At 47.3% G+C, this 16,225-nt stretch overlaps 1 protein-coding gene across 1 annotated transcript; it reads left to right on the top strand.

Annotated features, from left to right (window-relative positions):
• Positions 1-1,961: 1,961 nt before the first annotated feature.
• On the top strand, positions 1,962-14,676 carry rpl22 (ribosomal protein L22). Its single transcript, XM_070860424.1, has 4 exons — positions 1,962-2,043; positions 3,833-3,934; positions 12,281-12,402; positions 14,474-14,676. Exons 1-4 carry the CDS (start codon positions 2,032-2,034, stop codon positions 14,616-14,618), a joined length of 381 nt encoding a protein of 126 aa, XP_070716525.1. The 5' UTR covers positions 1,962-2,031; the 3' UTR covers positions 14,619-14,676.
• Positions 14,677-16,225: the final 1,549 nt, after the last annotated feature.

The raw sequence follows: 16,225 nt of genomic DNA, 5'->3' as shown, positions 1-16,225 counted from the left end.
GTTTTTTCCACTTTATTTCCCTTCTCTCAAGCTTCTTTCCCACAACTCCAGTCAAGTTACCCCTGCCACAGCACTGAAAAGGTACTAATCAAAGAGTCACAGATGACATGCAATGTGACTGTGGCCCTCCTCATTTTTCTCGACCTCTCTTTGACACAGTTGACCACACCATCCCCCTCCAACGCCTCTCCTCCATCATCCAGCTGGGTGGGACTGCCCTCGGCTGGCTCCACTTTTACCTCTTCAGTCGTAGCCAGAGAGTCTCCTGCAATGGCTTCTCTTCCCACTCCTGCACCTTTATCCCTTGAGTCCCCCGAGGATCTATCCTTGGCCCCCTCCGTTTTCGCACCTATATGCCACTCCTCGATGACATAATCCGAAGACAAGATGTTAGGTTCCACATGTACGCTGCCAACACTCAGCTCTACCTCACCACCACCTCTCTCGACCCCTCCACTGCCTCTGTGTTGTCTGACTGCTTGTCCAGCATCCAGTCCTGGTTAAGCCACTGATTCTATCTTCCTCCCTAGACACTGTCTCAGGCTGAACCAGACTGTTCACAGCCTCGGCGTTGTATTGGACCCTAAACTGAGCTTCCAACCCATATCTGCTCCATTACAAAGACCACCAACTTCCACCTCTGTAACATCACCTGTCTCTGCCCCTGCCTCAGCCGATCAGATGCTGAAATCCTCATCCATGTCTTTGTTACCTCCAGATTTGACTACTCCAATTCTCTCCTGGCCTGCGTCGCATCTTCCAGCCTCTGTAAACTTCAGCTCATCCAAAATTCTGCTGCCTATATCCTAACTCACACCAAGTCCCGTTCACCCATCACTCTTGTGCTCAGTGACCTACATTGCCTCCAGTTCACAATGCCCCAAATAGAAAATTATCATCCTCATGTTCAAATCCCTCATTGGCTTCGTATCTCCCTATCTCTGTAATCTCCTCCAGCCCTACAACCCTCTGAGAACTCTGCAATCCTCCAATTCTGGCCTCTTGTGCATCTATCATTCCCTTCACCCCACCATTGGTGCCTTCAGCCACCTAGGCCCTAAGCTCTGGAATTCACCCCGCAAAACCTCACCACATCTCTACCACACTTTCCTTCTTTGAGTCCATCCTTAAAACCTACCTCTTTGACCAAACTTTTGGTCACATGTCCTAATATCTCCTCTGTCCACTCGTTGTCCATTTTTGTCTGATTAAAATCCTGTGATACGCCTTGGTATGTTGTTCGACATTAAAGGTGCTATATAAATGCAAGTTGTTGTTAAGTGGGTACCCATGAGCAGGCTACCGACTGCACATTAATAGGTTTGTGCATTTAGGTGTATTGATAGAGTAAATAAGAAGAAACTGTTTCCAGTGGCAGAAAGGTCCGTAACCAGAGGACGCAGATTTAAGATATTTGGCAAAAGAACCAGAGAGCAGATGAGGAGAATATTTATGCAGCGACTTGTTGTGATCTGGAATGCACTGCCTGGAAGATTGAGAAGTAACTTTCAAAAAGGAATTGGATATGTACTTGAAGGGGTTACATTTGCAGGACTATGGGGAAAGAGCAATGGAATGGGTCTAATTGGAGAGCTCTACCAAAGAGGTATCAATGGGCCGAATGGCCTACTTCTGAGTCATTCTATTATATGGTGCCTGTTTCTTTAAATGCAGCCTCAATAATGGAGGATGGAAAGATGGATTTCACTCGGCCTGCCCTTCCGCTGTAGCGATCGATCTTTCAGTAACCTGGTGAGGGGCACAGGCACGGTACATGTCTGTGATTGGTGGTTCTCCGCCTGCAATACGCAGGCGCAGTCTCTGTGCTGTGATTGGTGTCTCAGGGTTGTACAGTAACCAGCCCGGAGACACCGGTCGGTTTGCACTGTGATTGGTGCTTCTAAATGTCGCAATGCGCAGGCGCTTTGTTCCGCACTGTGATTGGTGCTTTCTGGGAGCGGGGCAGGCGATGTGTCGCGCAGGCGCGGACCTCTCCCCCTCTCTCTCTCGCTTCCGCCATCTTGTACAGACATGGCTCCCGCGGTGAGTCTACGGCCGCGCCGCAAATAGCGATTCCGAGCAGGGGGACCGCGTGGCCGCCGCCGGCCCTCGATTCCATCGGGTGTCGGCCTCTTCACGGGGACGTGTGAGGATTGGCTCGGCTCTTGTCTTGCCATTGCTGGCGATCTGTGGGGGAGGGAGGCCTGAGCAGTAGGCCGCGGCCTCGGGGTGGGAGTCTGAGTGTGGGGACCAGGCTCAGGCTCTGTAGCCGCGGGGCCGGGGCTTCAACACCGCTTCCGGCCTGTGGATATTTCTGGAAGGGAGCGTTATCTCCCCCACTGCGGGCGGAGACGCCGGGCTCATGTTTCGGGCTGTTTGTGCGACACGTGTTTGGAAAAGTTTGTTAAAACCTTTTTAATTCCCTTCAAAAGTCAATAAATACAGAATAAATGGATATTTTACAATCCTTTGCGTTGACGACAGCTCTTACCCCGCCCCGGCCTTCAGACTCGGAGCGCCGCATGTCGTGACCAGTTCTTCAACATATTTTCATATAATCCTTCTCATTGTGGCTGTAAATCTCAGCCAGTTGGGGTCTGGTCTTTAATGTGATTACAGAATGGCAATTTTGGCCTGCGGCTGTGATGCCCTCCACAGTGCAATATCCTGCTGACATCATTTCCAGACTTTGATGATGTTGGAACAGGAGTAGGCCGTTCAGCCTGTCGAGGCAGTTCCGCCATTCAGTGAGATCATGGCCGATCTGTATCTTGACTTTATCCACCAGACTTTGCTCCATATCCCATAATATACCCATGACTTGTGAAAATCTATCTCCGATTTAAAATTATTAATTGAGCTAGCATCTGCTGCTTTTTGTGGGAGAGTTCCAGCCTTTACGTGAAGTGTTTCCTAACCTCCTGAATGGCTTGGCTCTGATTTTAAGGTTGTGTTCTCTTGTCCTAGACTCCCGCACCAACGGAAAGTGGAACCTGTACCTGAGTAAGATTGTTTGTAAATTCACACTAGTGTTCTAGATTGTGACATGTATATCTAAAGAAGGATGTTTGCACACAGCAACGTCCCACATACATGGTTGAAGGATAATTGTTGGTCAGGACATGAGAACTCATCTTGTGGTGAAATAATGCCTTGTATGTTCAACTGCATGGTAGACGTGGTGTTGGTTTAATGTTTCATCTCAGTATGGCACTGAAGTATGAATCTAGATCATGTGCTATGATTCTGGAGTGAGACTTGACCCCATGACTTTCCAAGTTGTGGACAAGAGTGCTAAGAACAGCTGTAATTTGGCACTCCTGCACATGTTTGCTGAATTGCTGTGATAGTTCTAGAAATGTGGTGCATCTCCTGTCTGTAGGTTGTTGCCCCCTGTTGTGTATTTGCTGCCATCGGGTGCATTGTAATCTGTAATCATTAACCTTTCTTCCTTCCCGTTCTGCCACAGTTGGATTGCCGCTGCCCATTTCAAATCAGATTCTCGTTGTGGGGAAGGTGTCTGCTCAGCAGTCTCGCTGTGGTCAGGAGCCTGCATGGAAAATTGCAATTGCCACTGTAGAAACATCATTGATACACACATGGTCGTTTAAATCAGGCACTGGATCTTTAATAAAAAGGTTCCCTACTTTGCCCTGAAGACCAGAAAGCTGAATCATTTGACAATTTAATCGTAATTGCAGTTATATTGGAAAATTGATGGTTACTTTTTATTGGCTATTTTCACATGATTCAGCACTGCTGTGTCACAGTATGTCACTTCTTGGCTTTGTGCATCCCACTAACATTTACTCCCAATCTCCTTGCTTTGCAGAAGAAGCTTCTGACGAGGGGCAAGAAGAAGAAGCAGGTGCTGAAATTCACCTTGGATTGCACACATCCAGTGGAAGATGGCATCATGGACGCCTCCAATTTTGTAAGTTTACTTGGTGGCAGTTCCTAATGCCTGTTCTGTAAATTAAACCTGAATTGGGAATAGCCCACCTTTTGCACTTGTATGCAGCAGGGACTCTGGCGGTCTCCTACTAGCTTTCCTCTGCGCACCAGCTCACAATAGGCAGAGAAGACACAGCAGACATAGTACGTTATATGCAGGCTGCAGTTGTGGCTGCGTCCTAGCGCTGTGGTGATGAGTACTGTGACAGTCTCTACACTAAACCAGTGTATGCTTCTGCTTTCTGTTCACATTTGTCATTCTGGAACACTAGGTACGATGATGGGGTAACTTTAACCACTCATTGAAATTGTCAGACTGCTTGTCCGATATCCAATTCTGGATGAACAGAAATTTTCTCCAGTTGACTATTGGGAAGACCAAAGCCATTGTTTTCGGTCCCCGCCACTGACTCCATCCCTCTTCCCCAATTTCTGTCTGAGGCTGAATCAGACTGTTTGCAATCTTGGTGTCATATTTGACCCTGAAATGAGCTTTTGATCACGTATCTGCAGCATAACGAAGACAGCCTATTTCCACCTCCATCACACTGCCTGTCTCTGCCCTTGCCTCAGCTCATTCTCTGCTGAAACCCTCATCCATGCCTTTGTTACCTCTAGACTTGACTATTCCAACATACTCCAGGCTGGCCTCCCACATTCTACCCTACGTAAACTAGAGGTGATCCAAAATTCAGCTGCCTGTGTCCTAACCCGCACCAAGTCCTGCTCACCCATTACCCCTGTGCTCGCTGACCAACATTGGCTTCTGGTTAAGCAATGCCTCGATTTCAAAATTATTTTCAAATCCCTCCATGGCCTCGCCTCTCCTTATCTCTGTAATCTCCTTGAACCCCCCCCCCCCAAGATGTCTGCGCTCCTCTAATTCTGACCTCTTGAGCATCGCTGATTATAATCGCTCAACCATTGGTGGCCGTGCCTTCTGTTGCATAGGGCCCAAGCTCTGGAACTCCCTACCTAAACCTCTCTACCTCTCTTTCCTCCTTCAAGACGCTCCTTAAAACATACCAAGCTTTTGGTCACCTGTGCTAATTTCTACTTGTGCAGCTTGGTGTCAAATGTTTTAATCTCATAATACTCCTGTGAAGCGCGTTGGGACGTTTCACTATGTTAAAGGCGCTATATAAATACAAGTTGATTGTACGTGATGGTGCCTATTAATCTGAATGTGTTTTAGCATCAGTATTAAAAAAAACAACGTTCAGGTGGCAGGGTGGATACAGAATGTTTGTCTGTTGAAATAACTGTTTAATTCTAGCAGTGTTGTCACTAGGTGTAGTGAGTGTATTGGTACCAATATGCTCTTAGAAAGCATGCACCATCCAATAGGCTTTCCAATTGTGTGCAGTATTTCAATTAACATCTTTAGTTGCTCACTGTATAACTGTCTTGAGCTATCTGGGTATTTAAAGACACCGTCCAAATTTGGAAATCTATATAATTAAATTGATGGTTATTCTTTGCAATTCAAGTAGCTGTAATGTTAAAATTTCACCCACAGTGTTACATGCTATTTTCCAAAATTTTGCCTCTGTTGTCTAACTGCGCACCAGGAGACTCTAGTTTTAAATCCATGCTCCCATTAACTTGCAGATCTTTTGCATTATTAATACCAACAGATTTTGTCATTCTTGTATAGAAGAATTTGCATGCACTCAGGTCATGAAATACAGCAGAGTACATACTCCTTGATAGGTAATACAATACCTGCAGATACATATGCTGACATTCCTATCTTTTTAATCAACTTAATTATCTGTTGATATTTAAAGGCTAAAGCGCTCTTGTTTGTGAGTTAGACACTTGCCAGCAGTGCAGCCTGAAACTTGGACCTTAATCTCAACTTCTGTCTGTAACTATAGAAATTAACCAAACTCCTCCAGCTTGGTGTGTATTGTTTTTGTGTGCTGTCTGCCAATATAAATGCAGTTACGGCTCCACAACCCAGCTATGTGGAGGCAAGAAAACCTGGCTGCACCGAACCTGTGCTTCTCTCTGTAATTGCTCTTTCAGGAGACTTGATTTAACTGGAGTCCCTTGGTGCAACCGCTGAATAAGTCTCTGCTTTTCCAACCGTACATTATGGTAGGGAGGAACTGAGTTGAAGAAGTATCATCAAATTTGGCTAAAAAAAAATGTCCATATTACCCATGGAGCTCTGGGAGAGCAGTGATCCATGGGATAACTGCAGCCTTCAGGTAACACCACCTCTCTTCCTCTGCTAGCCTGACACTGGTCCCATGTCATTCCAATTGGAAAGAGATGCTTGTTTTTTTTGGTGCTGCCCTCTGGTTTTTGGGAGCCACTAAAGGACAGGTCCTGGGCAAGGCTGCAGTATCAGAAATCAACATTGGGATGAGAGTGACTGATCTTTTCATGAGCATTTCATATGTCCATAGGAACGGTGAGTTGGGAGTGCTATGTGCTCAACAATACCTGCATTTATATAATGCCGTTAACATCTACAGGTGTTTCACAGGGGCATAAGGAAGGAGCCAAGCTAAATGCATTATTAGGAGGGTGACCAAAGGCTTGGTTAAGGGTGGGTTGTAAGGAGAAGAGGCAGGGAGAGTGTAGAACTTAGATAGCTGTAGGCATTAGGAATTAACACTGATGGTGTGAAAAATGGAGGAATTTTAGGATGAGACCATGAAGTGATCTGAATGGGAACATTTAAACTTAGAATTTGAGGTGTCAAGTCAGTGAGGGCAGGGGTGGTGGGTGAGCGGAGTTTTGGATGAGCTGAAGTTTATGAAGGATGGAAAATGGGAGGTTGACCACGGAAGCATTGGGTTAGCTGAGGCTGGAGGTGGCCTGGACATAGAATGGTGGTTTCAGTATAGATGTGGGCAATGTTACGATATGGAAATAGTTACTCTGATGGAGAGGATGTTACGTCGGATGCTTCGCTCGGGGTGAAATGGGATGCTGAGACTGTCTGGCGAGGGAGGTGGAGTCAGTGGTGAGAGTACAATGTTTGTGACGGCCCATGGATGATGGCTTCAGTCTTCCCAGTGTTTAGTTGGGGAAAATTGCAGCTCATCCAAGGCTGGATGTCAGGTGCGCTTTGTAACAACACCGAGGCGGTGGAGGATTTAAGGCAAAGCTGCATGCTATCAGTGTACACGTGGAAGCTGACCCCATGTCCGTTGAAGTCACCAAGAGGCAGCATGCAGATGAAGAAAAGGATGGGGCCATGACTATACTGGCTGAGAAGAGAAGTCGTTAGCGGTCATGAAATGCCATTTGTGTTTTGATTAGCTCCGTTTTGGTACTTTGGGGAGGGGCATTGGAAATCTTGATTGTGGAGGGTTTCAAAGAGGGAGTTGTAGAAAGTTGGACATCTGATCCAGCAAAATAGTTAAGATCTTGAGAGGACGGGTGGTTGAGGTGGGGCAGTAGTTTATCTCCTGGGTGGTTGAGGTGGGGCAGTAGTTTATCTCCTGGGTGGTTGAGGTGGGGCAGTAGTTTATCTCCCGGGTGGTTGAGGTGGGGCAGTAGTTTATCTCCTGGGTGGTTGAGATGGGGCAGTGGTTTATCTCCTGGGTGGTTGAGGTGGGGCAGTAGTTTATCTCCTGGGTGGTTGAGATGGGGCAGTGGTTTATTTCCCGGGTGGTTGAGGTGGGGCAGTAGTTTATCTCCCGGGTGGTTGAGGTGGGGCAGTAGTTTATCTCCCGGGTGGTTGAGGTGGGGCAGTAGTTTATCTCCTGGGTGGTTGAGATGGGGCAGTGGTTTATCTCCTGGGTGGTTGAGGTGGGGCAGTAGTTTATCTCCTGGGTGGTTGAGATGGGGCAGTGGTTTATCTCCTGGGTGGTTGAGATGGGGCAGTAGTTTATCTCCTGGGTGGTTGAGGTGGGGCAGTAGTTTATCTCCCGGGTGGTTGAGGTGGGGCAGTGGTTTATCTCCCGGGTGGTTGAGGTGGTGCAGTAGTTTATTTCCCGGGTGGTTGAGGTGGTGCAGTGGTTTATTTCCGGGTGGTTGAGGTGGGGCAGTGGTTTATCTCCCGGGTGGTTGAGGTGGGGCAGTGGTTTATCTCCTGGGTGGTTGAGGTGGGGCAGTAGTTTATCTCCCGGGTGTTTGAGGTGGGGCAGTAGTTTATTTCCGGGTGGTTGAGGTGGGGCAGTGGTTTATCTCCCGGGTGGTTGAGATGGTGCAGTAGTTTATCTCCTGGGTGGTTGAGGTGGGGCAGTAGTTTATCTCCCGGGTTGTTGAGGTGGGGCAGTGGTTTATCTCCCGGGTGGTTGAGGTGGGGCAGTAGTTTATCTCCCGGGTGGTTGAGGTGGGGCAGTGGTTTATCTCCCGGGTGGTTGAGATGGTGCAGTAGTTTATTTCCGGGTGGTTGAGGTGGGGCAGTGGTTTATCTCCCGGGTGGTTGAGGTGGGGCAGTGGTTTATTTCCCGGGTGGTTGAGGTGGGGCAGTGGTTTATTTCCCGGGTGGTTGAGGTGGGGCAGTGGTTTATCTCCCGGGTGGTTGAGGTGGGGCAGTGGTTTATTTCCTGGGTGGTTGAGGTGGGGCAGTGGTTTATCTCCCGGGTGGTTGAGGTGGTGCAGTGGTTTATTTCCCGGGTGGTTGAGGTGGGGCAGTGGTTTATTTCCTGGGTGGTTGAGGTGGGGCAGTGGTTTATCTCCCGGGTGGTTGAGGTGGTGCAGTGGTTTATTTCCCGGGTGGTTGAGGTGGGGCAGTGGTTTATCTCCCGGGTGGTTGAGGTGGGGCAGTAGTTTATCTCCCGGGTGGTTGAGGTGGGGCAGTGGTTTATTTCCCGGGTGGTTGAGGTGGGGCAGTGGTTTATTTCCCGGGTGGTTGAGGTGGGGCAGTGGTTTATCTCCCGGGTGGTTGAGGTGGGGCAGTGGTTTATTTCCCGGGTGGTTGAGGTGGGGCAGTGGTTTATTTCCCGGGTGGTTGAGGTGGGGCAGTGGTTTATTTCCTGGGTGGTTGAGGTGGGGCAGTGGTTTATTTCCTGGGTGGTTGAGGTGGGGCAGTGGTTTATCTCCCGGGTGGTTGAGGTGGGGCAGTAGTTTATCTCCTGGGTGGTTGAGGTGGGGCAGTGGTTTATTTCCCGGGTGGTTGAGGTGGGGCAGTAGTTTACCTCCCGGGTGGTTGAGGTGGGGCAGTGGTTTATTTCCCGGGTGGTTGAGGTGGGGCAGTGGTTTATCTCCTGGGTGGTTGAGGTGGGGCAGTGGTTTATTTCCCGGGTGGTTGAGGTGGGGCAGTGGTTTATCTCCCGGGTGGTTGAGGTGGGGCAGTGGTTTATTTCCCGGGTGGTTGAGGTGGGGCAGTGGTTTATCTCCCGGGTGGTTGAGGTGGGGCAGTGGTTTATTTCCCGGGTGGTTGAGGTGGGGCAGTGGTTTATTTCCCGGGTGTTTGAGGTGGGGCAGTGGTTTATCTCCCGGGTGGTTGAGGTGGGGCAGTAGTTTATTTCCCGGGTGGTTGAGGTGGGGCAGTGGTTTATCTCCCGGGTGGTTGAGGTGGGGCAGTAGTTTATTTCCCGGGTGGTTGAGGTGGGGCAGTGGTTTATCTCCCGGGTGGTTGAGGTGGGGCAGTAGTTTATTTCCCGGGTGGTTGAGGTGGGGCAGTGGTTTATCTCCCGGGTGGTTGAGGTGGGGCAGTGGTTTATTTTCCGGGTGGTTGAGGTGGGGCAGTAGTTTATGTTCCTTGCGTTCAGTACTCAGCAGTGCAAATGGAGCAACTTAAGCAGGAGACTGCACCTCCAAATGCTTAGACCTAGATGCTGTATGTGGGTCTGAATGTAAGCAAGAGATAAAGACTTCCCTTAGTTGTGTTTGTTGCCTGCTTTCTGTCATAGCATAGTATTTCTGTGGTTTTGGGGTAGTTTGGTGCCACCACAACCTGGAGCTGACCCCTTGCAACTTGCGTAATTCTTTGGTGCCTCCCTTTCATGTGTCTGGGGCTTGCTGGGATGTACATGTCCTGTATCTGCACCAGCCCACTATAGTGAAGTCCAGGTGAAGTGCATTTTGGTAAATTTTAACATCACATCGATGATCAAGTCAGGTGACTTTCTCGTCATCGTTGCCCCCCGCCCCCCCCCCCCGCCCCAACGATGCTGACCTGTGCTCGGATACAGTTACACAGACTCCCTCCAGTATTCTGTCCTCACGTGTGATCCTGAACCTGAGGTATCCAGTCTGACCCTGTAAACCCAGGCAACTCTGTGACTTTAGGGACATGTGCGCTTTCCAGCAGGGGGCTCAATGTTGGGAGTGAGAACCAGATGCTCTGAACCCAGTTCTGGAGCCAAACCACTACCAGAGACTGCTCACTTGGCACAGGCCACTGATTGAATGCACGACCTTCCTGCTCAGTGCTGCACTGGTAGTGCATTTATCGACTGAGGGTGTTGCTTCCAAAGCATTTTGGAGATCATTCTAACGGAGTGCTTCCGGTGGTTTGGCAACAGGAGCTCTCCTGGAGAATGGAGGGTTTTGCTTCTGCTTTCCTTCCCAGTTGCTGAGGCCAAAACAGGTGATTTGGAATTACTTTGCTGTGTGCTTGTGTGGAAGAAGCTTTGATGGTTACATGTGCTTTACTTTCTGTGAAATCGCATTTCTAAAGTCAGGGTTTTGTAGATCTTTATGCTCAAGGTGAGGGAGAGCAGTGCTGGGGAATGGATGTGCGGGGACTAGCTGAGCCATCAGGTTCACCCTGATCTCTTCTGCTGTAAGTCAGAAGTGCAGCTTTTATTCCCTTGTAGTTCGATGCCAAGGAGGGGGTGAAAAATGCAACTGCAGCAGATAAAACGTAAAGAAAGTTATCAGCCATGTAGCCAGATGCTGAGCGATTCAAAAACAGTGATAAATGTTCAGAGTACTCTACCAATCAAGCTAGTTGAAGCAAAATCAAGAAGGTTACTCAGGATACAAAGAGTTAATATACCGCAGGAATGATCTCTCAAATTTAACACACATTCAACCCTTGTATCTGATTGGCTGCCTAACACAGAGCAATTTTCCTGAACACTGCTGCTCAAGAAGCCAGATTGTGTTTATCGGTAATTTTATTTCCAAGGTAAATTATCCTTATTTGAAAACCTCCTGTTGAGATGCTAGGCAGCTCGTCTGCTCACAGTCTGCCAGTGTCCCTTTTGGCTGGCTGCTAGGGATAACAGCCACCCAGGGTGGCTGCTGATACTCTGTCCCCCACCCCCGCCATTCATTAACCCAAGCTCATTGGGAGGCACTGCAGCAGCTGCAGTGTTACTGCAGAGAACACATGTAAGTCAGCGCAGTTTAATGTCGTACTAACGTTTCTTGTGATACTCTTAATGGGCATAGGGCGGGAAAGTGAAGTTGAGGTCGAAGATCAGCCATGATCTTATTGAATAACAGAGCAAGCTGGAGGGGCTGTATGGCCTACTCTATTCCTTATATTTTTAATCTACCGCTTCTAATTGTTTCCACCACTTGCACCACCACTGACTGAACTGTAGCTATCAATATTTCACCCTCGTGTCGTAGAACTCAATATACACACTCCAGTCACAACCTGAATTTGATGTGACAAAATCTGGAATCTAATTCTACAACTGCCCATTGTTTCACAGTCCAAGTGGACACAGTAAAGCTGTTTACATTTATACCATGCCTTTAACATGGAGCCATTTCAGAGGAAGACAGAAGCAAACTATTCAACCCACCCACCCATGCATTTCACGGAATTCCTAGTGACATCATTGCTCTGTATGGCTTAGATGGAGTTGCCGGGGCAGAATTGCACTGTTGTCCACTGTCAGTGACACTGACTTAGTTTGCCTATGCTGGACATTGTTGGGTGCTGGTTTTGTCTCACACCCGATGAGTTGGATATAACAGTAGTGTGGGGTAACTATACAGCGAATTTTCTCATTGGGTCCGATGCTTAATGTAAGTCTACAAATACAAGGGCTCTGTGATAAAATGGCGAATGTTTTAACTATAGTTCTGTCCTCCATTCTGTCTTGAAGTTGCAGACCCCTTGTGGTTGTACAGATGCTGGCGCCTTCTCCAGTGCACGTGTCTCAGGCTGGGGCAGGTATCACAGCCGAACCCTGTGTAGTCTTTACCCAGCCTCCACATCAGCCTGTTTTTCAGCAGGGGTCATTGGTTCATAATCGAGTAGGAACCCTGGCTGATATTTCTGCTCTCTGGCTCCATTGTAGTGTCTGTGTGGCTCAGTGATGCACCAGGCAGAGCTCTTTCTCATTTGGTGATTATGACGACCTTATTAACACATACAATTCAATGCCTCCTATCCGTACACAGCAGGGGGTTAAAAACTTACCATTGCTAATAATTGTTCTTCTCCTTACAGGAGCAGTTCCTGCAGGAACGCATTAAAGTGAATGGTAAAGCTGGGAATCTGGGCAATGTGGTAACCATTGAGAGGAACAAGTCTAAGATCACTGTTACCTCTGAGGTGCCATTCTCAAAGAGGTGAGTCAGAAAGCAGGAGATGAGTCTGCGGTATGTTACAGGAATAGAATTCTTTGCGAATTCCTTCTCTTTCTAATATATCAAATAGTTTGGGTACTATCCGTAAACTAATCAGATCAAAGGGTAGGGGTTAAAAGTAGTTACTCGGACTGGCAAAAGGTGGGATGTGGCGTTCCACTAGGATCGGTGCTGGGAACACTGTTGTTCACTGTTTACATAAACTATTTGAACTCTGGAATTGGATGCACAATTTCAAAATTTGCATAAGACACCAAATAGAGGGTGTCATTAATACAGAGGAGGACTGCGACAAATACAGGAAAACATTGATAAACAGAGAATGGATGTGTAATTGTCAAACCAACTTCAATATGGATAAGTGCGAGATAGTGCATTTTGGTAAGAAGAATGAGGAGGTCACATACTCCTTGGAAAATAAGTGTCTAAATGGGGTAGAGGAACAGGGATCTTAGGGTTCAGGTACACAGATCATTAAGAGTAGCGACACAGGTTAATAAGGCCATAAAGAAGTAAACAAAGCACTGGGGTTCATTTCTAGAGGGATCAAATTGAAAAGCAGAGAAGTTTGTTAAATTTGTATAGAACCCTAGTTAGACCACACTTGGATTACTGTGAACTGTTCTGGTCTCCATTTTATAAAAAGGATATAGAGGCTCTGGAGAAGGTGCAAATAAAAAAAAGATTTATTAGGATGATACCAGAACTGAGAGGTTATACCCATCAGGAAAAATTGAACAGGCTGGAACTCCTTTCTCTAGAAGAGAGAAGGCAGAGGGGTATCCTGATAGTTCTTCAAGATTATGAAAGGGTTTGATAGGGTAGACATAGGGAAGATATTTCCACTTACGGGCCTGATTAGAACTACGTGCCATAAATATAAGAAAGTCACAAAGAAATCCAATAGGGGATTCAGTAGAAACTTTTTAACCCAGGGACTGGTAAGAATGTGGAACTCACTACCACAGGGAGTAGTTGAGGTGAATAGAATTGATGCATTTTAAGGGGAAGCTGGATAAGTACATGAGGGAGAAAGGAATAGAAGGATATGGTGATGGGGTGAGATGAAGAAGGGTGGGAGGCGGCTGGTGTGGAGCATAAACACCGGCACGGCCCTGTTGGGTTGCCTGGCCTGTTTGTGTGTGTGTGTGTGTGTGTGTGTAAGTACTCTGCAATACTTGCTGTTTGCCGAATTATTTTTGTGGGTGCTTGCTGATGTTGGATAGTTTCAACAATAGTTCAATTTTATTCATCCGATTTTAAAAGTTTTCCGGTGTTTACATTGGAATGTGCATTTTTATGGTGCTGTGTACACTTTGCTTGTGCTTGCGAGAGGGTGCGTTGGGTTTGTTTTGGCTATGCACACAGGAGGGTGGGCCGGGGGGGCGGTGGGGGTGCAAGTATTTAGGAGTTGTCTTCAACTGCATTCAATTGGTCTGTGTTCCAACTACTATCCATGGCAAAGCAGCATCCAATTTCTCCTTTCTCCCCCCCCCCCCCCCCCCCCGTCATATTCTATGATTCTGTAATCGTGGCGAACAGGTTTGTACAGTTTATCTCGTTGCGATTGTACAGTGGTATTGTATTTAATATAATGAAATTAAATTGGCCAAGATAAACCTTGAACCTTGACCTCTAAACTGTGTTCCTTGGCATGAATATGTCGAGAATCTGAGCCTAGGTTGGATGAGAGGGGCTCGCGCTCGAGAAATCTTGCTATGTGAATATAATGGCTCCTTTGCGTCTCATGGTAATAACCTGCTCCAAACTTGCTGGTGGTTGTTTGCGCGTGTCAGGTTTGGCCTGGTTCTTTATTATTGCCAGACTTGAAGAGTCAAGGCTCGGTGTGGGACAGCCAAAACTTGAAAAGAGTGAAAGGGAAGAGTCCGGGTTTTGCCAGGTTTGGATTGTAAAAGCCTTTCGGCTAAGGGAGATGCGTTCCATAGTTCTGAGATCAGGGGACAACGAATGGCAGTAAGAGACGGTGTAAGGAGGCCTAACCCTTTGGTAAACCCTGATGCTTTGTATTGAACCGACTGTTTCTTTTCTGCAGGTACCTGAAATACCTCACCAAGAAGTACCTCAAGAAGAACAACCTGCGTGACTGGCTTCGCGTAGTTGCAAACAGCAAAGAGAGCTACGAGCTCCGGTACTTCCAGATCAATCAGGATGAAGAGGAGGAGGAGGATGAAGATTAAGCATAAGGCTGGTCTGGACTTTTGTACAAAATATCTTCAATAAAGGAAAAACACGCAACTCTGGGTTATGTTTTTATTTGTACAGAAGAATTGTGCAATAATGTATCTAGCTTTGCTGTATTACTGTGAACATAAGGTCTCGTAAATGTAATGCAATTTGCATTTCCGCATTGCTTCTGTAGATGCTGACTCATGAAATTCCACTGGTACCAGTTAAGCTATGGTCTAGAAATGTAGAAAATAGGTGCAGGAGTAGGCCATTCGGCCCTTCGAGCCTGCACTGCCATTCAACGAGTTCATGGCTGAACGTGCAACTTCAGAACCCCATTCCTGCTTTCTCGCCATACCCCTTGATCCCCCTAGTAGTAAGGACTACATCTAACTCCTTTTTTGAATATATTTAGTGAATTGGCCTCAACAACTTTCTGTGGTAGAGAATTCCACAGGTTCACCACTCTCTGGGTGAAGAAGTTTCTCCTCATCTCGGTCCTAAATGGCTTACCCCTTCTCCTTAGACTGACCCCTGGTTCTGGACTTCCCCCAACATTGGGAACATTCTTCCTGCATCTAACCTGTCTAAACCCATCAGAATTGTAAACGTTTCTATGAGATCCTCTCTCATTCTTCTGAACTCCAGTGAATACAAGCCCAGTTGATCCAGTCTTTCTTGATATGTCAGTCCCGCCATCCCGGGAATCAGTCTGGTGAACCTTTGCTGCACTCCCTCAATAGCAAGACTGTCCTTCCTCAAGTTAGGAGACCAAAACTGTACACAATACTCCAGGTGTGGCCTCACCAAGGCCCTGTACAACTGTAGTAACACCTCCCTGCCCCTGTACTCAAATCCCCTCGCTATGAAGGCCAACATGCCATTTACTTTCTTAACCGCTTGCTGTATGTCAACCTTCAGTGACTGATGTACCAAGACACCCAGGTCTCGTTGCACCTCCCCTTTTCCTAATCTGTCACCATTCAGATAATAGTCTGTCTCTGTTTTTACCACCAAAGTGGATAACCTCACATTTATCCACATTATACTTCATCTGCCATGTTCTGTTCTGTTGGCAATTCATCATGTTTGAATGATTAAAATGTAAAATTTTCATCTGTGTTTAAATCCCTCCATGACATCCCCCCCCCCCCTCCCCACACACACACACACAAAACTATCGTAACGTATTCCAGTCCTGCAACCCTTTGTTCCTCCAATCATGTCTTTTGTGCATCCCCGGGTCCCTTCACCCCACCATTGGCAGTGTAGGCCCAAAGCTCTGGAATTCCCTCCCTAAACGTCTACTACTCCTTTAAGACGCTCCTTAAAACCTACCTCATTGACCAAGCTTTTGGTCACCTGTCCTAATATCTCGTTATGTGGCTCAGTGTCAAATTTTGTCTGATTACATTCCTATGAAGCGCCTTGGGACGTTTTACTACGTTAACGGTGCTGTATGAATGCAAGTTGTTGAATGTAGATGATGAGGTTTGGAAGGCTATTTGACCCTTTGTGCCCGAGCCTGAAGTCCACATGCAGGAGTCACTGGCTAACGATCAGGAGCAGGAATCCTGGCTGATCTTTCATGTTCCTAGCCCATGGATTTTGAGATAAG

The sequence above is a fragment of the Pristiophorus japonicus genome, chromosome 18, assembly GCF_044704955.1.
Source record: "Pristiophorus japonicus isolate sPriJap1 chromosome 18, sPriJap1.hap1, whole genome shotgun sequence".
NCBI lineage: Eukaryota > Metazoa > Chordata > Chondrichthyes > Pristiophoridae > Pristiophorus > Pristiophorus japonicus.
The sequence above is the reverse complement of the archived record's forward strand: the minus strand, read 5'-3'. Positions and strand labels throughout refer to the sequence as shown.